At 38.6% G+C, this 27,203-nt stretch overlaps 2 protein-coding genes across 7 annotated transcripts in view; both read right to left on the bottom strand.

Moving 5' to 3' along the window:
- Nucleotides 1-296: 296 nt before the first annotated feature.
- LOC103482516 (transmembrane protein 56-B) lies at nt 297-16,922 on the bottom strand. The gene is made up of 7 exons (XM_008438729.2): nt 16,544-16,922; nt 12,593-12,762; nt 11,038-11,127; nt 9,721-9,779; nt 9,478-9,572; nt 4,159-4,232; nt 297-3,434 (listed from the first exon to the last, which is right to left on the bottom strand). Exons 2-7 carry the CDS (start codon nt 12,745-12,747, stop codon nt 3,116-3,118), a joined length of 792 nt encoding a protein of 263 aa, XP_008436951.1. The 5' UTR covers nt 12,748-12,762; nt 16,544-16,922; the 3' UTR covers nt 297-3,115.
- Nucleotides 16,923-19,648: 2,726 nt separating this feature from the next.
- phldb2b (pleckstrin homology-like domain, family B, member 2b) overlaps nt 19,649-27,203 on the bottom strand; it is a 38,518-nt gene continuing 30,963 nt past the window's right edge. For 4 of the 6 annotated variants that reach the window (XM_008438724.2, XM_008438723.2, XM_008438725.2 and 1 more), the window contains 6 exons: nt 26,483-26,633; nt 23,872-23,962; nt 23,564-23,710; nt 21,949-22,168; nt 21,694-21,779; nt 19,649-21,542 (listed from right to left, as the gene is read on the bottom strand). In XM_008438724.2, coding sequence (XP_008436946.1) covers nt 21,402-21,542; nt 21,694-21,779; nt 21,949-22,168; nt 23,564-23,710; nt 23,872-23,962; nt 26,483-26,633 — 836 coding nt within the window. In that variant the 3' untranslated portion in view covers nt 19,649-21,401. The remainder of the gene's footprint in view (nt 21,543-21,693; nt 21,780-21,948; nt 22,169-23,563; nt 23,711-23,871; nt 23,963-26,482; nt 26,634-27,203) is intronic. The other 2 variants (XM_008438727.2, XM_008438728.2) reach the window with 1 other exon arrangement.

The following is a 27,203-nucleotide window of genomic DNA, read 5'->3' on the forward strand; positions in this document are numbered from 1 at the left end:
TAGCGAAATCTCGACGTTATCTACTAATTTCTGCTATGACAGTCTGCAATATTCTAAAATAAAATACGACTTACCTTGCACAGATATTACAAGTATGAAAAACATAACTTGGAGACATTGTTATGCTAGCCAACCACATTAAAAGTTGTTTAAAAAAACATATTTGCAAAAGACACGTAGGAATATCTCTTGGAGAACAGTTGTTTTATGTTAGCAAAGCATCATGTCATAAAGGTCTTGCTCTTCAGTGGACAGGCCAGGCTTGCCAAAAGTACTTTCACTAAATAAGACACATCACAAGTTAATTTGGTTTTTATTTTCAAGAAGAACTGAAAATGTGATTTGACAAATTTCTATCTCCAGTACATTCATAGAATGTCACAAAACACTCCAACTACTCCGACACGTTTCCTCAAAAGGCATTGAAAACAGAAACACCAAGACACAGCTGCTAAGAAGCAACAGCTTCTGTTTAAAATGCACCACCTTCCTATTATGTCAACTCCAGTTGGAATAACATAAAAAACAAAAAAACAATGCAACACGTATGATGCAGGATGCTTGTAAGATTCATGTTTATTTTGCACTGCCCAGACTGTTATAAACTGTGCTGATTAGTATTCAAGTATTCCCTTACTGTATATTTCTGTGCTGGATACTAGTCTAAATGTCGGCTTTGTTCATGTTAGCATCACATCGTTATCACCATTTCCTGTGGACTACACTTTGTGGCACAGTACAAGAGTAAAGTTTAAGTAAACATTATCTACATGTTGTAAGAAAAGAGAACAAAACCGGTCTTCACAAATGTATATGCTAATTTGTTTACAATGCAGTCCCCATGCAAAATAAACCCCCACATGCAGTTACAGAAGGTGCATGAAGACGGCCGTACTGAGGCGTACACGAGTTTGCACGTTAAGTTCACCCTGTTTCCATTCGGAAAGAGCATGCTGCTGTTTCCACTGAATCCAGCTGATAAATCAGCCGTCAACACATTCTTCCTTTTAACGATTATTCACTTGAAGATGACATCCGGCACATTCACCACTGCCAAATTTCGTCCGAGCACTTTGCCACCAATGAACAAACGGCGTAAGCATTTCATGCTGTTATTAAAAAAAAAAAAAAAAAAAAAGCCAACTTAAAAGAAAATTAAGAAAAAAGTCAAATGCTTTACTGTGCCAGTATACATAATGCAGAGAGAAGGAATCTCAGAAGGAAAAAACAAAGAACTCCACATACATACAAAAAGAAATTAAGAAAACTCAACCGAACAGAAACTCCATTTGTAGCTTTTGTTAAAAAAAAAAAAAGAAAAAAAAAAGTACAGTACAAGAAAGGCGAAGCAATCACATTAGAGGGGTATCAGACTGGGAAAGTTTGCAGTTTTTGTGATGAGTGTCAGAAAAAATATCCGCCGTGCAGTCATAGGTTGTTCTACAAAGGCAACAAAATTGAACACTGAGAACAGCAAGGCATACGTAAAAAATATGTAACAATCCTTATCTCTGCCTAAGTAAAAATCTGATGGGATCTTGTTTTTTTTCTGTACAGCTCACAGAATTTCAAGAATGTACTGAAAATCATGAGTGGGCTGAAACCTTTATATAAACCGACGACACATTACACTCAGGGAATGCTCCTAATCTTCTCTTAGCATCGAACGGTTGTTTTTATTTATTTATTTTTTTAGCAAAATTATTACAGTTAAATCTAAATTCTCCCCAATATTTTTTTTATATATATATATTTTTTTTTTTGTGCGTTAAAAAGCAAACAATCTTTGATCAGGAAAATAAAAAGCACAAGTAGAAATCAAAGATACCTTGAATCTGAAGCCATCTGTCAAAACAATTTAAAGCTTCTCCTGTATGAAACAGATTACAAACTTCCTCTTTTACATACAAATAAAATGGTGTAACAGATGATTCAATCATTTGTTGTCTTTTTTTTTTTACCTGTATTTAAAAATATCATGTACAAAAAAAAAGCTAATTATATACTCTTCATCATAATATCTTGATTTTTAAAATCATCCAAACCAATTCCATACTAGCTCTCTATTGGATCAGCCTCACAATTACATACGTATTTCTTAAAGTGATGAACAGAATGCAAAGAAAAGTGCCAAAAATAATTTTAAAAACATTTATTTAAGCAGTGCAATACTCTCCCTTTCATTTTGAGTAACATCAGGTGGTTTTCATGCATCATTTGGCTAAACAGATCAGTGTGACCTCATAATTTTCCATTTCTAACCTTGAATCGCAAACGCAACCGTCCGCTTTAAGTTTCCCCTTAAAGCTTTACAAAAAGTGCTTTACAAATCTTTTTTTTGTTCTATCACATAGCAGTCAAAATTATAGTTTTTATAAAACTAATTTGCCCTGACACCAGCAAGACAACACAAATAAACTACGAACAAAATGCCCTTTCAACCAAGCTTCTTGTTTTAACACCCCTGCGAAGGTAAACAAGAGGAGAGACGAAATGCGTTTCTACCCCTCTCTTGCGAACGCAGCTCATTCAGTTTGTGTCTAAATCTTCGCCGACGGGCATCTTGCAACAAACCTATGGCAATGACCGTCATTGCTGAGCAACCGAACCACCTCAAATCCTGACTTTTTCATAAATGTTAACTCACGTTTCCCCGTTTTCTGTGTGCCACTCGAACAGCGGTATTAAAACAAAACAGAATCTTCTGTTGAGTAAGAAGAGTGAAAAAATAAAAATAAAAAATGACATACTTTTTGACAATTTGCAGTTGGGCTAACAGTCCTTTTTTTTGTTCACGGAGGAGCTGTTCAGTACTTGTGAATTGTTCATGAGAAATAAATTGGCCATGCACATAAAGTATTGCTTGAAAGTCTTAATCATGGCTTAGGTACGACCACTTCACTGGTCCATTGGAACATCTAGGAGGCTCTCTGCTTTCCTCACCCTCAAAAAGAAGAAGAAGAAAAAAAAACTCATTACATTCGGTCCTGCAGGGTTAAGTCCTGCTTCTGCTGCCACGGTAGCAACCTGAGGGTCCAAACCGCTACTGGCAGTGCATCGAGAGAATTGTCTCTTTTTGTTGCGGCGTTTTCACTCCGCTGACATCCTGGTTCTGTTAGTCCGTCTTCCCGTTCTCCTGAGGTGCTGCGGCTTTGCTCTGGCGCGCGGATCGCAGCACCTTATAGCAGCCGCGTGCAATCTTATGCATCCACATGATGTTCATGATGTCCAAACAGATACTGGAGCAAATCCAGGCCACGCGGCCCCCCCAGGGCACCAGGTAGAAGGCCTCGGTGCCGTACACCGCGTACATGCGGCTGTAGTAGACCGGCATGACGGCGACGCGGACCATGAAAAAGACAACTGCCATGGCGACGCCGTTTGCCATGTTGGGCCGGGACGACTTGGGATATCCTAGTACCTCAAAGAACCAACTGAAATGAAACACATTTTTATGAGAACGCCGAGTGACGGGGAAGAGAAATGGAAATGTTAAAATGTGTGATTTTTTTTTTTAACTGTCTGGGACTCGTGCAGTCAACAAGGAAACATTTTATGTTTACACAATACCACTGTATTGCGTAAACTAAGTCAAGACTGTGACTGTGAAAAGTCAAGAGAGTCAATTAACTCTTTCGACTGAGAGTTATTACAGCTCTGACGTAAAAAAAAAAATATATGTATAGGTGAGACTTTAAAAATTTTTTATGTAAATAATAATATATTTTCAGTAAGGCCAGTATATGAAAAAAATGGAAACAAAGCGATCATTTAATATTTTTAAAAGTGAAAATAATTGAAATTGAAACCTGGCGAGGGGTTTTATCACTTAACACTCCATAGTAGTGTGGTGATGTAAGCAAGTCAATTACATCATGATGTTATATCAGACATAAACAAGAATCTAGGCATTTCAGTGAAAATGAAAATTATTTGAATTCCACCTTTAAGGTAGAGAACAATACAAACACATAAATCTAAATTATGGAGGATTGGTGTATTAAAGTATCAAACTTTTAGCTTGAAAATCAAATAGTGCAAGCCTCTAATTGTGCAGTTTGTTTCGTATATTCCAGAAATAACAGCAAGTGTAAAATGAACAACTGTGAAAAATGGAATGGCCTGAGAAACCAGGTTTAAAAGTGAGCGAATACATACCGCTGGTTCACACATGGTGTGGAAAACTCAGCAAGCAGACGGAAGTTAGCAAAATAAGGCAACATTCCTTCGCCCTGGAAAAACAAGGTAGGCACAAGAAGATAAAGCGTGAAAGGGACAAACACGAAACATGGAATCACTTGGATCAGCAGCCATGAAGCCCATGCGTGACTTTCTCCACACAAACACCATTTATCTGAGGAGTCGTCAAAGGACAACTGCGGGTAAAACGCTTGAGAAATACCCGATTTGAACATATGGGCACATTTTAATGTCCACAAAACAGATGAAAAATACTGCTATTGCATGGAAAACTTACACAAAAAAAAAAAAAAAAAGATCCATCTGACTGATTTATAAAAAGGCTTCCCTTCAGGGCCCAAGATATTTTCTTAATCTTGGCAAGCCAAAATTAGACTGTCATCTCTAATTCTCTTCCATAAAGGATCTCTTTATTTACTGAAGAAGTCTTTCATATTACATTTCAGTCTGAAGGAAGTAAACATGACATATGTACTGGAGAAATTGAACTGCACTATACTAAGCTCACAGTAACACATATTAGGTAAATAAAGACATTTTTTAAATCTGTAAAATGAAGAAGCCTATTCTCTTAGCAGCAAATTCTACATGGCGTAAGTAAATAAAACTAATTTATTCATCGTGAAATTTGAGTACTCCAGCAGATTTAAGCCAATAAGGCCTTTTGATAACCTTTGGCGGAGTAAAATGTTAGTCAACTGGAAAAGTGATGACAAGACAGCCTCCACAAACAGAAGCGTCATACAGGATCAAGACACAAAGGGCAGATTCACCAGGCAACCCCTTGGCATCACTTCTACTGAGGCAATAAAGTGTCTTGCCTCACACAGGGTTTCCAAATATCACAGATAATCAGCGACCAAATTGTGATCGAGTAGCCTCTGAAAACCTGTAAACACAAGAGGCAAGATGCAAACACCCCCCCCCCCAAAAAATATAAAAATGCTGAGAAAATCGAGCATTTTTGCACATAGATTAACTAAACGTTGCACAAACATTCTATATTTCATTCATAAGGGGGAAAAAAAAAAAAAATCGATACAATGCGACAGTGAAAAGATATCAACACGGGTGATGATAGGTGTCTTTTAGATAAATACAAACACTGAGCCAGCCACTAGCGAGGGAGCAATCAAAAGCCATGCAGAATAAGTTGCATTATATTTGCAGGCCAGTCTTCTCCGTGCTAATTAGACATACAGTCTGGAATGCTTCTCCTGATACAATGATGCTAAAGGTACACCATTTTCAATATCAAGTTCTGACTGAACGATGCTCACGGGTGAGAACAGATGTGGTAAGTAACCGCTGGAACAACAAGCCCTGACTGGTCTGATTGAGACCGTAAGTTAAAGAGAGTGTTAAAGTGCAGCAAAAAACTAAACTAAACAAAAAAAAAACACACTAGTCAGTTTCAACATGAACCCCCAAAACAAAAACATTTATTAATGTTACCTGCCAAGCAGATTGACTTTTATAGCGTACTGCAAAAGTATTCATACCCATCTAACTTTTATGTTTTACACTTTTGTCACATTAGAACCACAAACTTCGATTTATTTTAATGGGATTTTACGGGATAGGCCAACACATGAAAGGGAAGATAAATTGCACATGGTTTTTAACATTTTTCACTATTAAAAATCTGAAAAGTGTGGCCTGCACATGTATTCAGGCGGTCTGAGGAAATACACTGGAGAACCACTTTTTTTTGCCTTATAGCTCTTGTAAGGTATGCCTCCAAAAGCTTCAAGCAAAATTGTTCAAGCGCAGACAGAGTGGATGGAAAGCAACTTTAAACATAAATTTGCTTTCATAACATAAACTTTAATCGTGGATTTAAGTTTGAACTTTGAAATTAAAAATTAAACATGAAATTGAATTAAACATGGTAAAAAAAAAAACTGGAAAAAGGTCTGAAAAAAGTGACTCAGACACTTTTTTTTAATAAAAGAAACCCTTTGTTGTATTTATCCTAGTTTAGTAAGATAAATACAACTACTAGTAGGGCTACTAGTGTTTGTAGCCTACTTAGTATGAAATTAGAATGAAAGCAAAAAATAAACATGTTGTGCTTTACACAACATGTTTTCTATTCAACAATAAATAAAGTCAATTTCTCATTTCAAATCGTATCCTGAAAAAATGGTCCAACCCCAACTATTTTGTGTCCCATTTTTGGACACAAAATAGCTTGGGTTGTTAGGGTTGTTGTGATGTTGGAAGGTGAACTCCTGCAACCACTACTCTCTGATTCTCTGTTCCTGTTAAAGAAAAGCATTTCCACAGCATGATGAAGCCACCACCGTATTTCACCATGGAGACGGCACAGCAAAGCTCATTTCCTGTGTTTTTACTTACTTATGCTATGCTATCCATAGCAGGAAAAAAAACACCTAATTATTAGAATTTTACGACAAGCCAGCACATAGTAGCAATTGAAAGGGAAGATGTTTGATATTTTTCATTATTAAAAATCTAAAAAGTGCGGCCTACATACGTATTCAGGACTTCCTCTGACTTTTGAAAACCATGTGTCCATTTCCTTCAATTTTACGCCACACTATTTTTTATATGTATGGACTTGTCGAATAAAATCCAAATGAAATATTCTGAAGTTTGTTGTGATGTGACAAAAGCAAAAAAAAAATTCAAAGGCTACCATGACTTTCACAAGCACGTGAAATACTTACCATGGTGGCTGAAACAGAAGTTGGTGATTGAAACATACTTACTATGTGTTACCTAGAGGGCACGTTTGCATTACGTTTTATGTATGGTTTCAAGTCATCCGCCTAGCATGAGCATGCTAGTACCCCTAGGAACTGGTAAGTCCATACTGTGACTGGGCATCATATCTGCTCAGTACAACACAACAGCAATAACAGCAGACAAGACAGGAATAAAGTAGTCCCCATCTAGATCGTGGCCTGCTCTGTGTTTACTAAATGACACATAACCGCCTGGTAGTTTTTGCATGAACAAAGGTGACCCACCCCAGCTTCAGTGTTTTGGTAGCTTTTTGCATGTGAGGTTTGAAGAGGGGCTGCTCTTGCTTAAGTCAGCAAAGGACACAGAGACAGACAGATATATTAGAAGGAAAAAAAAAGCAAGAGAAAACTGGAAGCAAAGAAGAAGGAACACTTACGACACTGAGAAGAGAGCATGCATCGACTTGTCGACTAGTTATTGATTAGACTTTATTTGACAGTTGAAACACACACACATACACAAAACACAGATTAGGCTACGGTCAGACAAATGAAATAAATGACTTGAACATTCAGGTCAAGCCATTTGGGACTGACTGATACATAATAAAAAACATTGCAACAAGATCAAAACTACACTTGCTTTGACTTAGAAAGATGCGCTAACTTCAGCTGAAGTTTCTCGTGTCAATATTTTTTGTTATTAAAATGTTCAGTTTTGGAATTTTTTTGGCTTGAACAACAGAAACACATTAAACATGTTAACTAATGAGACAACATGTGACAGGTCTGACTGAGAACACAATTAAATAAAATGAAAATGACAGAGAATTAGCCAATTGTGCTTTAACGTTTACAAGAAATGCCAGATGGCTACAAAACTCCAGTGCAAATTGCTCTTGACTTTTTTATAATTATTTTTATTATTGGTATTGCCAAATGTAAGACTTTCCTTCAGCAGTTTAGATGTAACCTGAGAAGACAGCGATGAGTGTCCAGTGACAGTATGGCCAACTTAATCTCATTATAGTACTTTTTAAAATACAGGTGCTTGCTCCGTTTCTGCTGATGAAAAATGAATTTGTTTTGTTTTACTTTCAGGGCAACTTTTTTTTTTTTCTTTTCATCAAAACAGGAAGAGGTGCTTTGATGCCAAGAGAAGCTAAAACGGAAAACCTAATGTATTAAAACAAAAATGAAAGAGTAGAGATGTGCTACGATCTACATTTGTAGCAACGTAAAGCGTGGATCCTTGTTTAAAAGTTGCGTCAAGACTCAAAAGCAGAGCAATGCACGCTGTATGTCCTTCTGCCATTTTTGCCTTTAAAAAAAAAATCCACACCTTTTTGCTGTTCTGGAGCAAACTAAACTGTAATTGCCTCTAATAGAGAAGCAAAAACTGGATGTTGGAATCATTAAAAGGTATTTAATGCTTTCAAAAGCATCTTAAACCTGAATAAATCCATCCACCATTGTTTCTGTGAAGAGATCTAACTACCTCAGAGAGCGATAAGTAGAAGAAGTACAAAGGAGAACTAGACTCTGGCACAGAAAACACGACAGGCATAAGGTATCGTACATAAGCAGGTGAGTAATTAAGAAAGCTGAATACGGCTTGCTGGCATGCACAGGAACAGGAAAAAGGGACCCTGCCTGCGTAGGATGGTCAGAGCTGCCAGCATGCAAAACAGTGAGTACAGATCAGCCTTCATCTGTTTTAAGCTCGGGAAAGTTCATCTGACACATCAAAACCACCAGAAGGGGTCAGTAAAACAAAACAGAAGAGGACAGAAATTGTAAAGGCAAAGTGTGAGGGGAGGAGGTCTTGGGAGGGGGGGAGAGAGAGGCATCAGCCAGTAACATCACGGAGCATTCCATGCAAAAATTACCATAGTCATCCATTTCCTGTAATTATGCGTCAGACCCTGTCGACCTAGAGGGTTTCAGACTGCACCAAGAGTGAACAGCAGCGCTAATAAAGGCTGGATGGGTTTAGTTATTGACACACCAAATACCAACAGATACAGTGTCATCGATGAAAGCATAAACATTTATACTGGAGGTTATTCACCACGAAAATAATCATTCTTGTTATGAGTGTAGCTCTAATAGAGCTGAAATAGTCTCTGGACTTGAATTTGACGTGCCCTGAGATGTGCTTTGCTGTTGATATATTTTTTTTTTGGTCCATAAATAAACTTGAACTGAATAAACTGAGAGATTAAGATTGTTACAAACTGGGCTGCTATAAGAGGTCAAACACTGACAGATTGATTATTCTCACTTACTTGCAGTATATCTTTTTTTTTGTTAAATTCACAGTAAAAGCAGTCAGTAGTTTCAAAAGTTTCAGATTTTTTTTCTCTGCGGACTTATCAGCTGCATAGATAATAATCACTCTCATCATACTTACAATATATGGCACAATGCTGTATATTGCAGATACCTAATGTGTGTTGATGTTATTAGCTCTACCACCCAGTTAAATGGTACACAGCTGTTCACCCTTGGTTGTCTCCTTCCCATCTTGCCTGCACATTCTGCTATTGGACAATAGGGCACTCACCAGTACATAGTAGTAAGCATACAGTGCTGCCAGATGGTGAATTACAAAAAACTTGTCCCCTATCGCCTTCCAATAGTAAAATATAAGCAGCAGATCTGAAAAACACAAAAAAAGGTTCATTACCATGATAGCTCATTTAAAGCTGCTGTAAATGACATAACATACAGCCAAAAAAAGTTTGTTTTTTTTTTAGTAAAAACTAAATGGTTTCCAATACTTCAAAGATGCATCTTTTTCTTTTACCTGATATGAGGTAGCCTGTTGTGATTGCAACATTAGTCTTCACCAGTGTAGGATCCCCCCTAATAACACAAAGAGACGCACTGGATTTAAGAATTTACATTTCCAAATATCGCCTTTCGTCTAGCATATTTTCAGACACCTCGTAATGAGAGAGAAATTCTTCATAATCGCATGCAAAATGCAAGCTTACAAAGTGGCAAATGCAAAGAACTTCAAGCAAGTTCAAACCAGTTTAAATCTAGTAGCTAATACACATTGGCAGCTAAGGTTCACTAGCTACATGTTAGACAACAACAACATAAAATAGTGTTTTAACTTTAATTAGTCGTAAACATTTCTTGAAGGATTTCAAAATTGCAAAAGGCTGGTAGCTCAACACTGCTGTTTCTTGGTCATTTTAAAGTGCTGGTTTTCTGACTGATGACCTTAAACATGGGAATATATGTTTTTGCTAAAGCATCATCCTGGAATTATGTCCTTGGTTAGACAACGTCAACATGGCAGCAAGCCAGGGAAATAAAACAAATAAACTTCAGTTATTCCCAACAAAATCTACAATACATTTGTCATTTGAGTTTAAACAGATGGACCAGTTTTACTGGTGCTCTTGAACGTCTTAGGGGACCATGCCCGATGTAATTTGCTAAATGACATAGAAGCACAGCGATTGCTTCTTCAATCCAGCTGTAATTGCGTCGTGTAACGCAGGGAACTCAGAGCTTATTCGCCTTCATCTTCGACAAGCAGCAAATAAAGGTTCCAATGTGCTCAGGCTCATCCAACGGCATTGGGCTGCCCTCGAAAAATCATCCAGCCTTTTTAGACCTATGCACTCAAACAGATCATGGCACAGTGTACCTCAGCACCAATGGCGACGTCAAACAGGTTGTGACATGCTAGTCGAAGGTGACAGCTAATCCTGTAGGGTAGCATTCCTTTTATAGCCAAGAACTTTGACGAGAATCAGATCTTTGCAATGAGAATTCAGTTGTTTATTTACCTTCTTTTACATACATTTAAAATACAATCTGTGCTGTTTATGTTTCAATATAAAGCAGGCAATCCATTAGTTTAACACACTATGCATTTATCAGGATCTTTACGGTTTTGGAAGGAGTCGAAAAGAGGCACTGACTTCCAAACGTGTTGGTGACCTTATACCCTACACCCATATCATAATCGTTGTTTCATTAAATTCAAAGTCTAGTTGACCCAGTGTCCCTGCAATGGCTTCTCCTACTTGTCAAAAAAAAAAAAAAAACACCGAGCAAAAATCTTGCTAATACAGCGGTAGAAACATGAGATCTGTCGTCTCACCAGACTGGATCTTCGTTGACGGCATCATCAAAGAACAAGATGCAGAGACAGAAGATTCCCACCAACAGTGCATGGAATGTTGACACAGTCCTGAGGGGGGATATGAAATACACACCAACATTCAAATCTTTTCAGTGTCAAAAGAAAATGTGGATATGTCAAGGACCTTCAAAAGAAGTAGCACATGAAGATCTTCCATTTAGTAAATTCGCCTTTAAGCTGCTCTTTGGTTTTTGAAAGGGGAGTTTTTAGCATTCATGGTGGATCAACTAATTGCTTGTCATGGCTGCACACTGACTCAAGCCAATTAGACTGAAAGATTAAATACTGCTGAAGGGTCGGCCAGAGTGACACTGAGTCCCAGGGATTCATCCATGTTGCCAGACAGTCCAGCAGTTCTCAGCAGTCACTCGGTGAGACGAAAAGACAGCAACTTTCACTGAAAGACTGCTCAATTTGAATCTGTAAAGTAGGGGATTTCTACAGGGATCCCCAAAGCTGGGATTCATCACCACTAATCATTGCGTTTCATTTGCTCATCGCCCACAAGGCTGATTCAATTTATAAAGAGCTCTCCTGAGTAATAAACTGAGGATGAAAAGAAATTGGAAAAATGAGGATCAAACCGATCAAGCTTTTGAGGCGAGTATTGCGTGGCATTCATTTCACGGTTCTTCAAAACACAATCACACCACAATCTCTGGTTTAGCTGTGAACTTCCCATCAAACATCATTTTGCACACAGAAGACATTTTTTTTTAGCCTTTTCATTTTTCATTTAAAAACAGTAAATAAATCAAACAATTACTATTATGATGAAAATGATTATGAACTGAAAAGGGCTGAAAATTGTGGTTTACAAAAACAAGGACATGGTGTTGCCCCCACTGTGTTTCGTAGTGGAGATGAAGTGTTCAATGACATACTTTGAGGTTTGACCTATTTCGGCAGTTCCTCCACATTTGCTGTTGTGCCAAACCCATTCCATGTTTAGGTAATTGACTTGTACAAAAGCACAACAATTGTTATTACTAAAAGTTTTGAAACCCATATATGCCGTACTTTCATTTACACTAGTCTAAAATGTGTCACAGTTTGTTGTATCGTGACAAACTGGGAAAAGTTCAAAGAGCATGAGTACTTTGGCAAGGTATTGCATGAAAAATAGATGCAGAAGGGATATTTTTAACTTTTTGAAAAAAGGCTAAAGTAGTCAAACACAGCTTTAGAAATGTGTAACACAAACCAACCCAAAAAGAAAAAAAATAATAAGAAACATCACAATTTAAATGCTTCTAGCTGTTTGAAAGAGTGAGATGCAGAAACACTGCACAACAAACACACAGAAAATCAAATGTATGAGTCAGATACTGGTGTCGCAGGAAATCTGTGGGCTGAATGTCAACTCATATCTTTTTGGATCCAGTGAACGCACACCTCCTTCTGGCCAGCATGAACGCAAAGAGCAACATTACCGTCTCCGCTGCACAACTGGGATGCGGACAAAACACCTCACAACAACAGTCACAACAGACGTGAACTAATCTCTGGTCACCTTGAGTTCCACTCCACCTTCTGCTTGTCACTGAGGCCCAAGAAGCCGGGGCTGATGCGCATGGACATCCAGGGGCTGACTCTGTGGAACAGCCACTGGAAGGTGAGGAAGCTGGTCACCGAGATGGTGAGGATAAGCTGGCTGAATGGGTCCATGGCCACCCAACCCCACTGTGGAAGGACAAAGAAAGGAATCAGGATCAAAAAAAAGAAAAAGAAGAAAAGGATAGTTACCAGGACATCATAAATAGCAATAAAGACCTGGATCTAATTTAAAAAGATAACTTTTACTCACCTTGGACTCTGAAATCTAAAAACATACCAATGACCTATTATTTTACAACTGTAGTATCTGTTACATAACAGCACAAATGACTTGCAAGTAGTGTACAGTTCCACCATAGCACTTCACAGCAGACTCTGTCTTCAAAGAAAACGCAAACACTTTCACGTATCTCTATACATATTACATAATTATTATTACGATGGTAATCAGTTAGAACACACAATACCGTGCACTTATAATAACTCACTGTTTTTTTCCCCTGAATCCTAGCTGGTATTAAGTCTTTAGGATAAAGTTGCAACAGCGTCTATAGATTACAAATAGTTTGATCATTCAAGGGCCTTGTGTTTAACACCATATTAGCATTAACAACAGACACCAGAGTGGTGTAAAAAAAAAAAAAGAAAAAAAAATGGGGGTCGGGGACAAACTGTCTGCACAGAAGGGAAAACAGATACAGCCTGCTGTGCACGTACTGACACATGGCCTGCACACAACATGTCACTGAAATGTTCTCAAAAGCTACAGATGGAGCTGCTGCTGCTGCTGGTGAATATTCGTCTTTCGAATCTGGCCTCATTCACTGTCAGAGGCTGTGAAAGTCACTGAGTCACTATGAGACACTTGTGCGCTGAATGATAACCTCGGAGAAGGCATGACATGTCCACAGGCAAGGGCTCAAGTGTAGTCAGTTTTGCTCTTTGAATTGCTGCCGCAGAATTACAACAGAGGATGATGGAGGATTGCACCATGTATCAATAACGCCACTGAAAGCACAGTGGCGTTATCCTGTGGGTGGTTGGACGCTTCAGCCGCAGGTATGTTAAGCATATTCGTACAAGGAGATGTCTGACAGAACGAATATCAGAGTTACATTTGAAGTAATACTGAAATACACTGTGCTCTTATTCTGACTTCAAATTAGAGTAAATATGTTCTACTTTAGGTCAGGCAGGCCTACCAAGATTATCTCTAATTGCGAACAATAACGAGAGAAAAAAATTATAATTTTTAGACATATTTTTAAACCATTTTCAGCTTAAGAATTTTACATAGTTTGGATCAATTATTTTGGGTATCTTTCCACAAATATGTCACAATGGTTTGACGTTTTGCCTACAAAGTTTTTGATGGGACTCAGGTTAGAGATTGTGATGCGACTGCGTCGTTACTTCAATATTTCCACAAAAATTTCTTTGCACATGATTCCATCTGTTTTGTGAAGTGCACCATTCCCTCGTACTGCAAAACACATCCAAAACATGACGCTGCCACCCCAGTACGCAACAATTTGGATAGTGTTCTATGGTCTTCAAGTCTCACTGTGGTTTTAGCTTTCACTCTTTTCTTTCAGTACAGTCATCGTGACCAGAAGGGGGGGAACCTTTGTGTCTTTTTATCTCTGATTTTAGCTGCATAGTGCAATAGTTTAAAATGCGCCCAATACTAAAACGATTCTAATTCACTCTGATCAGATGTGAATTTGTTATTGTAATTTGGTAGCATAATTTCACAAAATCTTGGGGTAGGTGGTATCAAAATAAAACTGCACGTTATAACAGAGGTCAGTGCATCCCGGAAATCTGACCTGCTTATGATGCCAGAAAGCTAATCCATACTATGAGAGCTGAGGTCATCTGTAAAAATTTAATGGCAAACCATCAGTACTTCCACATCCATATCAGATTTTCCATCGTTTTTTAAACCTGGAAATGAAAGTTGTGCACTGTGCGTCGAAAGTTTACAGAATGAAATGTTGCTGATGTGAAACTGTCTCTTTATGACACCGATGTAGTAGTGAATTACGTTCCAATAAAAACCAGGAAACTCTATTTTAATGGGTGAGCTTTGCTAACAAAGCAAAGCATTTAAATTAGTTCTAAAATACTTGTGATGACCTGGTACAAACATACGAATGGGACTTTTCTGTTCACTTCATATGAGCTGTAAATCTTTGAGTAAGGAATGAATTTGAGTAAAATAATAAACAGAGAGCACATCTCACATTGATAGAGGGTCAGGGCTTTATTATAAGCTCACTAATATTTTATTTCTGAGCACGACTGCTACATTTTTTCCCCCTTCAACTCTGAATATTTTAATATCTTTAAAGCTAAGCTACCTTGGATGGGACGGGGGGGGGGGGGGGGGGGGGGGGGGGGGGGGGGGGGGGGTTCCATTTGTTGTCACAATAAAAGACCAATAATAATGGCTTACCTGAAGTGACAGTTTAAAAATCTGCTATATAAATATAAACCTGTCTGTTACTGCGTGTGAGGGGGAGGGGGTGGGAACTGGAGCAAATGGTTATCACATACGCTTCAGCTTACAATCTAGGTACTAAAAAAGTATATCAGAGAATCCTGCTCTCATAACCCTTGCTTCTAGATCTATGTTCTCCAGAACGCAAACAGATCTAAAATTAGCGGCCCTATATGTGCTCTGGCTTGTCAATGTATGCCAGGGACAGAAGTCCATAGAGGCCATTGCCCTTTTTTTTTTTTTTCTTCAATACAAGTGGGTTATTTACTGGGTTATTCAATTCTTAAGTAAGTAGAAAATAAGTAAGTAAAAATAATTTGACATTTTTCCAAAAAAACAAAAGAGAGAAAAATGTAGCCAGTCTTCCAAGCAATATCATAAACACATATTGGCTGCATGAGTTTTCGCATTAAAGGAATCTAAATGTGCACTTTACTAAAAAATAAAAAAATAACAAAAGTCCATTTCTATAGTGTGCTCTCCAATTTGAACATTACATGGTGCAAAGTATCTAAACGGACTTTTAAGAGATCTGAGAGAAGCCACCTCCTGGTATGCTTAATGTGAACTGAGGAGGGTTGCTTTACATACACACGTGCATGCCTGAGGCCTCCCAGTGAAACACAGGACCCAGTTACCAAGGGTGAATGGTGGCAAAGTTCAATATTAGGGTGCAGAGAAAAAAAAAAGAGCCAAAGCTGGACAATAAATAACATCAGCTGATTATAGGTGCAATGAACTAAAAGTGAAAATGACCAAAGTGTTAAAATGAAATCAGGAAATCATAACGAGGCAATTGCTTACACACTTCCTGTTAGATTTCTTCAGAGTAAGTGATTGGAGAGGTGGATAAAATTTCATGCAGAAGTCAAAGCGATTATGGTGTGGTTAAGTTTTTAAATAAACATGTAAATGCATGAATCGCAATTGGAAAATCACGTTACTTCAGTTTGTCAGCTTGTACCTTCTGGAACAAACATTGACCTGAAAAATAAAACAATCTATTAGGTTCCTTGAAAAATATCTATTAATGAATCACATCGTTGCCAGGAATACCACTGTGCTCTCCTATGTCTCCTTATAAGCGCTGGTAAACGCGCTTGCGTAACGTCTCTTTTAACGAGGAAATTGTGGTTCCAGGAAAACAGTTCTTGGTATGTGCACACCCGTAGATGAGCTTGGATTAGAAGCGGAGTCATGGAGCTGTTCAGATGCGGTTAGAACGCGAAAATGGTGGTGTAAACAAGAGCTATAGCAAAGCCAGTTCACACCGCAGTGCCCGTCCAGATGCTGGCATAGGATGAGAAATATCACCGGCCTAGTGTGGCGTCTCTGCTTACCTTTCACACAGGCTACATGGAAACAGATAACATAGCCCATATGAAACATGGTGGTCGGACTCACCTTGCGTCTTTCATTCAGATGATTTTTTCTCCCCCCCCCCCCCCCCCTCCTCGCGCTCACAACTGCTTATGGTTTCCAGGAGTCGCACGCCGAACCGCGTATGTTGCTTGAGCCACAGCCACAGCCATGTCGTTTCATTTTAAACAAGCGAGAAGACGGCAGCAGCCAGCCTCCCGCTCCGTGTGTTCACCACTGACAACAGCAACGACAACGCCAGCCGGTGGGGACGCAGCTCGGAGCCTGCGGCAGGTTCTGCTGTGTTTAACGCGGCTCCTAACCGACAGGAACTGTGCATAACTGCTGCTGCAGAGGTGCAGATCGCGCTGCTCGACGCTCGACTTTACTGAAGTGCTGCTGGAGGGGTGGTGGGGAGGGGGGACTGTACGTGAGGGGGTGGGAGGTGGAGTTTTGGCGTGTGTTTTCAGTCGCACGAGAGTGTGAGGTGACTCTCTCCTCTTATTTCTCAGGACTCTCGTTTCATTCAAGCTCTTAAAGACGCATACACTATATAAAATGAGTATCGACTTTCCTGGCTTCGTACAATAGTAATAATAATGGAAGAACATCCCATAAAGAAGCAGTAAAACATGAAACGAGACCACGACAACCCAAGGGATAAATAAGATTAGTGGAATGAGTTAAAAACACATCATTCTAAATGGCCACAATAACAGTAGGACTGGTTACGTAGATAGATTCAAGTTGACCAGGTGAAAATGGAGAGGATACTGCAAAGGGATCAATCTTAATGCCTTTCAATAATATTGATTATCAAAAAAATACATACCATACATAATCAAAAAGAAAAATACACAAGCCCCTAGAATATACACATATATAGATGTAACAATAACCGCTCCTTTTTCAGACCTTTTTCTATCCTTCGTCCCTACTGAATAGCTTTAACTATCAACTAAATATGCTTGAAAGAACAGAATGTTCAACATGTTGAACATACTTCATTAACTTCTTGAGCAACGACGTAGCTGACTGTGAAGACAACATGCACGGCAACGTGTTCATTTTGCATGGTTATGTCAGAAATAGACAAGTTTGTCAGGTCTGTTTTGTCAGCTATGATAAGGCAGCATGTTGATAGAAATAGCAAAACAACAGGCACCTTTTGTTACAACAAAAGCATATTCCGTTTTACAACAAAACACACACAAAAAGAGTGGTAAAATGTTGAGGTACAATTTGTTCTGGTTTCGCTGGTAACTTTGAGGCTCAAATACAATATTTTAGGTTTTTTGTTCGAATTGTAATTGAAGAACTATATCATGTAAATGAATAACAGAAGCAAATGCAAATTGCATGTAACAGATCCAAGCAACACAGCTTTCAGAACAGTTTAAAGTTTAAGTGGATATGATCAATCGGTTCCCCACGAGATGCCGCCCAGGGCGGTTGCCCAGGTCCCCCAAATCAGAATCCATCACTGGTTATCATCAATGTGGACATGACACTTGATGTCCTAGTTTGTTTGTGATGTTTATTGTTGAAGATGCTTTTGAAACTCTAATTACTTTATTTGCATTAGATACTGCAAAAGTGTACTATAATTTTAAATGTTTCTATTTTGCCAGGTCCCATAGATCGTTATCAGCAAAACATTTTGCTTACATTGCCTGCGGTGTTGGACGTTTGACAGTACTGATGTAAGCTTTAAATGTTGGGGGAGATTGAAACCACAAAAAAACAAAAAAAAAACAAAAGGCTAGTCAAGATCGGCAGTGAGAGGGAGAGGAGAAACTGTTACTGACTGAAACAATCGTTTGAAACTCCACTACCATCGGACCAACCAGCCTTCGTCCACCCAACATACAGTATTTATAAGAGACTTATCTCACTAATTCTTTCTGGCGGTTTTGTTTTAATTTTTGCTGTTTTTGTGACGTTTTCTCTGTTGAAGTCCAGTCTTTAAGATCATTATGCTGTAAAGATAGTACGTGCGACACACCTGCAAAAATAGCGTTCATTATGTCTCATTTTATTCGCGCAAGGAATCATGGGTAAACTAGCTAACCAACAAATATGCGATGCATCACGTAGGCAGTGACGCTAACTTTATTAATTTTTTTCTACATAAATAGTTTTGTAATTTCATGCAAACTGAGACGTCTGTTTGCTCTTGTAAATGAATCATCTTATTTTATTTGCTTGCATGACTGCTTGTTTGTGTGTGTGTGTGTGTGTTGGGGGGACCATCTTTTCTTCTTATATGGTGGCTTTATTACTGAAAATCAGAAATCATTCAGTCTGTTCACTGCCTGAGTGGAAGTGTATAGCATCCCGCCCACACCAAAAAATACTACATTTGAATCAAACTTAATCAAAAACCTTATTTCAAGCAGTCAGTAATGCAGTACTGGTTAATGGCACACGGAGGTGCTCGAAGTCCGTGCCACTGGACTTGGATGGACCCCAATGAACAGATCTCATCTCAAAATAACGTTGTGTGTTGTTCTTCAGTATGCTTAGCTGTTGCATAAAATTCTAGAAAGTTAGCTGATAGGATCTTAGGTCGTTTGAGTTTATTTAGGGTTTTATTATTATTTGTGTTTCTCAGTTCTTCCTATGAGATATGCATCGTTTCCATTTTTACTTCAGTTCCTTCTTAGTGATTTTACCTATGTTTATTTCTTGTGTCTAGTCCTTTTCTTGTTTTCTCTAGTTGTTTTTATGTTTCTTATGTCTAGTTATTTTGTTGGATTAATTCCCTCGCCCTCTGTGTCACTTCCTGTTTCTTTCTCTCTCCTCAGCCTGCCTTCTGCTCTCTCCCCACACCTGCAACCCGTTAGTTCACCAGCCCAGGTCTTTTAGTTCAGCAACTATTCCTTTTGTTGGAATTTAAAACCAAACTGTGACCAAACGGCAAAAACTATCTAGCAGTGAAGACCTAAAAAGATGACTGCAAATAAAAGTGAAGCGTTTATGTATATTTAAAGCTCGTGTTTTGTGCATTTCTCATTGCATACGATTCCACATTTGATGTTGTTTAATAATTGGGTATTTCAAACATTATACTTCATTCTCACGATAGAGTAACGGTGGCTATTTTGAAAGGCAGCAGTACATGATTTCTTCAAAAAGAAACAACATAAATGATATAGATATACCATTTATTATTCATATGAAAATACAAAAATTAATGTACATACTTTGATAAATATGGTGGAATCAACATACAAACATGTATATATTTATTTAATAAAATGTATACTAATAGCGTAAATCAGGCTCTGGAAATCTTTTGCTGAAATAGTTCAATTAGACAGTACAAATGACCATGTCTCATCATGTTAAAACTGAATTTTTATTCTTCTGATACTTTTCTACTTTAAAAGCAGCAAAGAAACCACATATACATTATATAGCTTGGATATAAACTTTGGTCAACAAAATATCGAGAAAAAGCAAAGCTAGGTGACCTGTAGGAAGCTACGTAACATAGATATATGTTATAAACTGGCTTTAATAATCACCATGATCATTTAAAACAGAACATTTTATTATTGGTAATAAATGCCATGCAATGAAAGCTAGTGGATGAAAGCAGCACAATAATGAGCCGGATTTTATAAGTAGCACAATGTACCATAGATTTCTCTGCTTCACATCTTAGTAAACACTCAATCCATGGCACGGATTTGAAAGATTACTTCATAAATACAAATCCAGAACGTGTATACATGTAAAGATACTGCCGCGTAACATACACAAAAACTAAATGTCATGCGTTGAAAATTAGGGTCACTTGTCAATTATCTTTAAAATTAACTAAAGCTTTCCAGCAAAAATGTACAAATATAATGATGTTTTGTGACTTCGTGACTCATATCACCAAGTTTTATTTAACAAATAAAACTTGGTGATCTATGACGATCCTCTTGTGAAGCCAAGGACAATAATAACAATCACCCAACAAAAAAAACAAAGAAATTAGCTTTGTTTGGGTGAATGCTAAGTTTTTTTGTTGTTGTTTTGTAATATATGAAGATGTTCCAAGGAATACGACACAGCAATAGCACCTTTGGAGCTACATTGGGAGCCCTTCATTAATACTGTGCAACCCAAAACAGAAACCTATCTACCTAATGTTTATGTTGCACTCATAATCATATGTAGACATGGGCACTGCACAGTTCAGACCTGAGAATGCCATAGCAATAAAACAAGTTAAAAAGGCAGTTCTTTACTAGTGTTTCTTGCATTTTGTTTTCAAAATTATTTTTGAAAAACACTTTTGAAGTCTTGAGTGAGCAACAGAAAATGAAGCTCATCAATGATGGACGTTTTGATAGGAAGGATGTAAAATACAACTCCAACTGGAATTAGGGTTCAGTCTTTTTGATGGATTATACATTTATTATTATTATTCTTTTTAGAAAATATTGTGCTCTCCTCTGTAGGCCTTGGTGGAGAACGTTTTCTGTAGACACGTAATATTTGGGCCTGCTTAAGAGGTGAGCTGAAATTCACTTTAAAGAGCGGTGCATCACAGTACCTTTCAGAATGACTTGTGTATTTTTCTTTTTAAATGAAGTATAGCTTGCATAAAATTTTAGCAATTATAAGCCTGTATGTGTCCACAGATCAACATGAGTGGTCCACAATAAAAGTTAATAATATTTATAAGATCCTGCTCAGGTAACGTCTGTCTCTAATGTTGTATTCATATATCTCAGGCAGAAGTGATGACGAGAAACACAGACCCACTACATATAAGTGGGCATACAATTTTTTTTTTTTAATTAAGCTGCCAGAATGAAGAGCATTTTATGATGCTCTGTCGGTCACACAAATGGCAAAAACCCCAAGACATTCCCATTGACGGTCAGGAGGACCCTGCCTGCCACTACACCATGAACTGTGTGTATCCTTCTGCCCCGGTGACAATCACATCCATCCAGATCCTCATGGCCTCGGGAGAGGGCGCCACCATGTAGTACACCCTGTCATGAGTCTTAACGCTGAAGGTGAGGGAGGGGTTCGGGCTCTGAAAGAAAATGGTTTAAAATGAGGAAAAATGGTTCAAAAAAAGAATAAAGAAATAAAATAAAGGAAAGCTCGGGAATGACGATTAGTTAGATCAATTAGTCAAAAGCCAAGGCTATGTTCGATAGATAGACATGAATGTGACCACATACCTTGTGCGCACTTTTCAAATGGTCATAATACACTTCTTCAATAGCTTGGAAGTAAATCACACCTTTCAGCTTAGCCTCATGTTTGTCTGTAGATGAGAAATTGCAGAAACATTGCCAAAACGTAAATTGAGTCGAGAAAACCTCTGCATAACTTCTTTGGTTTAAGACATCCACCATCTTTTGGTTATTACTTTTAATCATTGCAGCTTTAAAGTACCATAAATACATTTGCAGAAGCGTGTTTCCTGTAGCTACCTGCGTAGTAGGACAAAGTGCGACGATTGCGGTCAAAGACGAACCAGCGTTTCTTCCATGTTTTGATCTTGCCTCCCATCTTGATCAGGTAGCCTCGGCAGGTCTTTTCCGAGATGGATAAGTGGAAGCAGGTGTCTGTGTTGTGACCCGCTGACTCAATGTGAGCCCGCAGGTCAAAGTCGTCCTTCCTCACTGGCAGGTAGCGAGTCAGCGGGCGGGACTGGAGAGGGAGGAGAGGACAGCTCGGTAAGGGAATGAACTGCTTGAAGGGATGATATAATTCACAATAGTTGCACAAATGTATTTCATTTGTGGCCAAACATTAAAGTGTAGAAGGAGAAACTGGTGGAGCCGTAGAAATTCCAGACTATTGGAACAGTCTTTATGGCTAAAAAAGAAGCTTTGTGTCCGTCTACAATGCCTGTCTGTTGGTTAAAATGTAAATCAAAACAGCATAATCATTTGGGAAGTTCTCCATTGCTGGTTTGCGTGGTTAAAATGCTTTTGATTTGTTCCACAAATCAAAAGAGTGGGATTTGTTCCACAGTGCACCCACTCTTTGAATGGAGCTACCGTGTTTCCCCAAAAGTAAGTGTCTTACTTTCTTTTTATCCCCAAAAGCCCCACTATGTCTTACTTTCGGGGTATGTCTTATATTGGAAAAAAATTGTCGAATTTTTTGTTTTAACCATAAAATTAACATTTATTAACAACCTGAACAGTATTGTATTCACCACAAAACAGTTTTATAAAAGGAAGTGCAGGGGACAGCACGGTGACGTATGGAGAGGGGGACAGTGCGGACGTGGGCAGGAGGCGGCGCGCAGGTAGATGAGAGGGAGGTGGCAATACCCCGTGTTTCCCCGAAAGTAAGACGTATGTCTTACTTTCATTACTTTCGGGGTACGTCTTACTTTCGGGGTACGGCTTATATTAGCCGACCCCACTGAAACCCCCGATACGTCTTACAATTGGGGGTGTCTTACTATCAGGGAAACACGGTATTAAATGAATTCTTGGGGAACGACGGAGCCTGGGAAGTCAGAGCTCAGATCTAGGAATGATGAAAAATCTACATTAAATGTGTTCCAGTTACAAACTATTAGCATAGATAGATAGTGTTGTGTGAGCACGATTTCTACAAGTTGATAGCTAATCTTTGGATTACATGCATTCAAACAGAAAAGGAGTAACAATACTTGAGTAAATAAGAGAAAGCTACCATTTGACACTTGAGTAAAGAACTTTTTTTAGTGTTTTAAAGACTCTGGGCAACCTTTATTCTTCTCTCAAACAATGAAATACTTAGGCCAACCAAACCTATGCTGACCTATTCCAGACAAGATTGAAATTATTTAAAATACAATTAGCTGTTTGTCAAACATATACAGAGTGAAAAATTATAAAAATGTCTGTTCAGCATATGGCAATCCATTTCAGAGTTAACCAGTTGTTTTTTTTTTGCAGCTTCCATGCCTGGCCGATGCTAATAGGCTTTACATACAAAATAAGAAACAGCTACATGTGCAGAGAACTATTTTATTTATTTATGTATTTTATTTGTTTGATGGAAGACCAGAGGATTTAGGATTAAATGTATTCCTTTCTTCTTCACCTGTGCCCTTTGTTTCTCTCTCATCTTCACTTCACGATCGATGAGTTTCTGACGTCTGCTCGTCTCCTCCTGCAGTCTTTTTTCCAGGTCCTCTCTCCTCCTCCTCTCCTCTTCCAAGGCCTGCTTGCGCATCTCCATTTCTCGTTCCTTAGGGACCATAACAAAAAAAGGACATATAGGTATGGATAAACCTCAATATAATAAATCTAAGTAAAATATTTCTAACTATGAATGAGCAAGTGTATTGCTGAGTTTAAAGCATTAACAGGAGTGAAAATAAGTGGACATTTTTGTATGGCGTGTCTTACCTTGTGTTCCAAGAGGCGGTTCTTTTCGGCCTGTGCCTCCCTCAGCAGGCGCTCCATCTCCTCTAGCCGGGCCATGTTTGAAGTACTGGCGCTGCAACCCATAGACAAATGAGTCGCACATCAGAAACAAAGTGAAACTAACAACATATCTTGGTTTAAATGAAAACCAAACAGGTATTAGTACACAAGGATCAGTTAATATTTCTAATAATAAAGACTCGAGGCTCAACGGTGTTGAATTTCGAAAAGAATTGTATTTAGTCTTCTAACCCAAAAGCTGCACTCTCTGGAGAATAATTCTGATTCCTTGTTTATGTTGTGTCTATTCATGTTACAGGGCCACTGGTAGAGAAAACAGGATGCTAAGGAAATTTAGGACAGTTCCAGCTTTCTCTCTCTCTATCTCTGACAGAACACAAGGCATAGTTTATCCTCAGTCTCTTAGTCTGCAGATGGTCCGCACATGACAGGCATTCTTGACAGACATCAAAGGCATTTCAGTAGGTATTTAAATGCATGTGGTTTTGTGACTTTAAGCCCATTGTTGTTTTTTTCAATTGCGCTGATTCATGTTATGTTTGCCCATTTGTTCTTCTGCCAAGCAAAGGCATGGACGCTCTTTCCATCCCTTATTAGGTAAATTCCATTGATTTTCTGGAGCTTATGCTAATCCCAACTCGAAAAATCCTTAACCCTAACAAAAACTTACTTTTGACCTCCCAAAGCTGAGGTGATCCCTCTCAATAAAACGGTGTAGATTGATTTATGGCCCTAATACATATGTAATGAACTTGCATGCACATTTACAGTTTCCTTTTATGCAGAGCCAGAGGGAAATGGATACTCCGTGTTGATGTGTGATGATGTCATAACATAGTTGAGAGGCATGGTCCGCATTAGACTTCGGTATACACAAACCAGGGAGATGTGGGGGAGAAAAGTAGCAACAGAAATGACAAAAGAAAACTGAGTGGGAGGGAAGGAAGATCGTAGAAAAAAATAAAAGCATGCAATCCTGTTTCCCGCTCAGTTTCAACTTTTTTTTTTTTTTCAAAATAGATCATTCAATTTCCAGTTTGAAGTCAAATCTGCCCAAATTATATGCTGGTACAGAAATTTTTGATACAAAAAGGTTTCCTGTAGCTAATAAAAATTAACTCATTACTAAAGTTAAATATAAGAAAGTCTGTATTTCTTAAAGTAGCAGTAGCTTTTCAAGCTATTGCATGTTTTTTTGTGGAAAATACTGATTCTATATGGCGTTAATAACTTCAGGAAGTTTTTCTTAGCATTTCAGTTTTGTTGTAGTCAGCCCTGTCTCAACAAAAATCCTACCTTAATCGATGAGAGGGAAATGTACTCATAGTCACCATGTTCAATTTAGAATCAAAAACAAGAAGACAAAAACCAATTTCTCAAGTCCCACAGTAAGCGTTTCGTCCAAGACAGGTTCATATTCCACAGCGTTCCTCACGGTTCAATTTAAACAGGTCCAGTCCACTCTGAGCAGGTAGATCGCAATCCGACAGAAATCAAGCTAAATCCAACTGAAAGACATTCTGCTAAATGGCTTCAAATCTGCTGAAACACAACTGCAGAAGTCAGAGAAACAAGACACGGGCAAAAAAAAAAAAAGGGACGGATGCAAGTGTTGTAAATCAGAGCAAGAGAGAGAGCAAGCACACATGGTTTCAGTCCAGATGGGGGGGCTCAAGCCCAAAATCCGCCGCCACCCCCATTCGTTTTGTTCAGCTCGTTTCAACCTGAGGGGGCTGACTGCTACGACACACATGCAGACACTCACAGAACTTCATGTTTTCCGTTTTCCGTAACATGATGCCTAGACTACTAATCAAGAGTAGCCCTCAACACACACAGTGCAAGAATCCCACTCTCTGAGGGGGAGAACATGAAAGGCGGGAAAACCTCCCCACATGCTTTTTACATTAACACAATTTTCTCGTCTTTCTTGGTTGACGCCTCTCACCAATCACCAAATTCAGATGTTAATTTTACAAACACGGTTCCCCCTGCTATTAACAGTTTTAAATGTTTAAATGTCAAATTAGAAATGTATTTCCTTTAATAATAGCTACACCTAACAACAAAAACTATTGTTTTATGCTTTTTTTTTTTTTTTTTTTTTTTTTTTTTTAAAGAGCAATTAGTTGGATCCTGCACTATGATCAGGATGATCAGGTTCAGATGATCACAAAGCTCTTTGGTGTGGACATTTTAATCAAGGGAAGAATTCATTTTTAGTAACAAGGAGGTGCTTAAAATTTTAAAATATGCTACTGATGGTTTTAAAAGTGGATTAGATGGCGCCAGATAATAGGAAGGCTAATATATTTCAGCAAAGTTGCTTCATTCTATCCTTTTGATTGTGACTGATTCTATCTTCCATGGGATGAGCTGCAAGCAAGTTATGTAAGTAGTTGGAAATTCTGCAGAGAAGAGACACTTAGCTATTCTAGCTGCTTTTTGTGCCGTAACTGTGCTGTGAAATTTGTATTGGCAGGTGAGAGATTTACAAAACTCTGTGTTGTTTTATCTCACTATCCACTGTAATGCATCTGTAAATACAACAATAACACAAGCATGAACTTACCTGGAGACATTGTCAGGCGAACAAGCCGAGATGCTGGTTTCGATGGAGTCACTGCTGTCCACACTCAATGTGTCAAAGGGCTGGTTTTCACGGTACCCGAAGGCATCGAGGTAGACATTAGTCTGGGAAGCCGCTCGGGAGCCAGACTGACCTGAACACAGATAAACAGACACATGGAGAAAAGCAAAAGTCTTAGCTGCTGCTACCTGTACTTACTCTCCTTCTTGCGCACACGGCATACCTGTCTCGGGTGTTTCATCTGGGACAGTTTGGCCAGATGGCTTTACATTTGGATCACAAAGGCCTGCCACGGTGGCACGTTCACAAGAAGACCTAATCACACTTAAAATAGTAATAAACAAGTACAAAAAGTAGGGCTAGCCTCTACAAATATGTAGACACAAACAGGATGCGTTCTGATAGAGGGCCGATGACAGAATGGCTCTGCAGATACTTTGAAGAGAGACTAACTCAGTCTTTGGGTGAAGGAAGAGGCACACACAAACAAAATCTGATAGCATCGGAGCCGCACAGGAGACCCACCCATCAGATGAGCCAGATCAAGGGACCAAAGGGACTGAGGGACCAGATACACGTGCCACTTTCCAGAACGGCAGGCAGCGTTACAATGCAAACAGACAAAAAAATAAAATAAAATTGTATATCCCTTTAACAAAACCTACCTGTTGCTTTTGACTTTTGCAGAGCCCATTAGATGTAT

This window comes from Poecilia reticulata, linkage group LG20, assembly GCF_000633615.1.
Source record: "Poecilia reticulata strain Guanapo linkage group LG20, Guppy_female_1.0+MT, whole genome shotgun sequence".
Taxonomy (NCBI): domain Eukaryota; kingdom Metazoa; phylum Chordata; class Actinopteri; order Cyprinodontiformes; family Poeciliidae; genus Poecilia; species Poecilia reticulata.

Excerpts from the sequence above, each read along its gene's own strand:
- LOC103482516 (XM_008438729.2), bottom strand. The coding sequence starts at position 12,747 with ATGGACCCATTCAGCCAGCTTATCCTCACCATCTCGGTGACCAGCTTC. Across the intron at positions 11,128-12,592 it reads AAGGTGGAGTGGAACTCAAG|GACTGTGTCAACATTCCATG; the intron begins GTGACCAGAGAT and ends ATCCCCCCTCAG. Across the intron at positions 4,233-9,477 it reads ATGCTTACTACTATGTACTG|GGCGAAGGAATGTTGCCTTA; the intron begins GTGAGTGCCCTA and ends TTGTTTTTCCAG.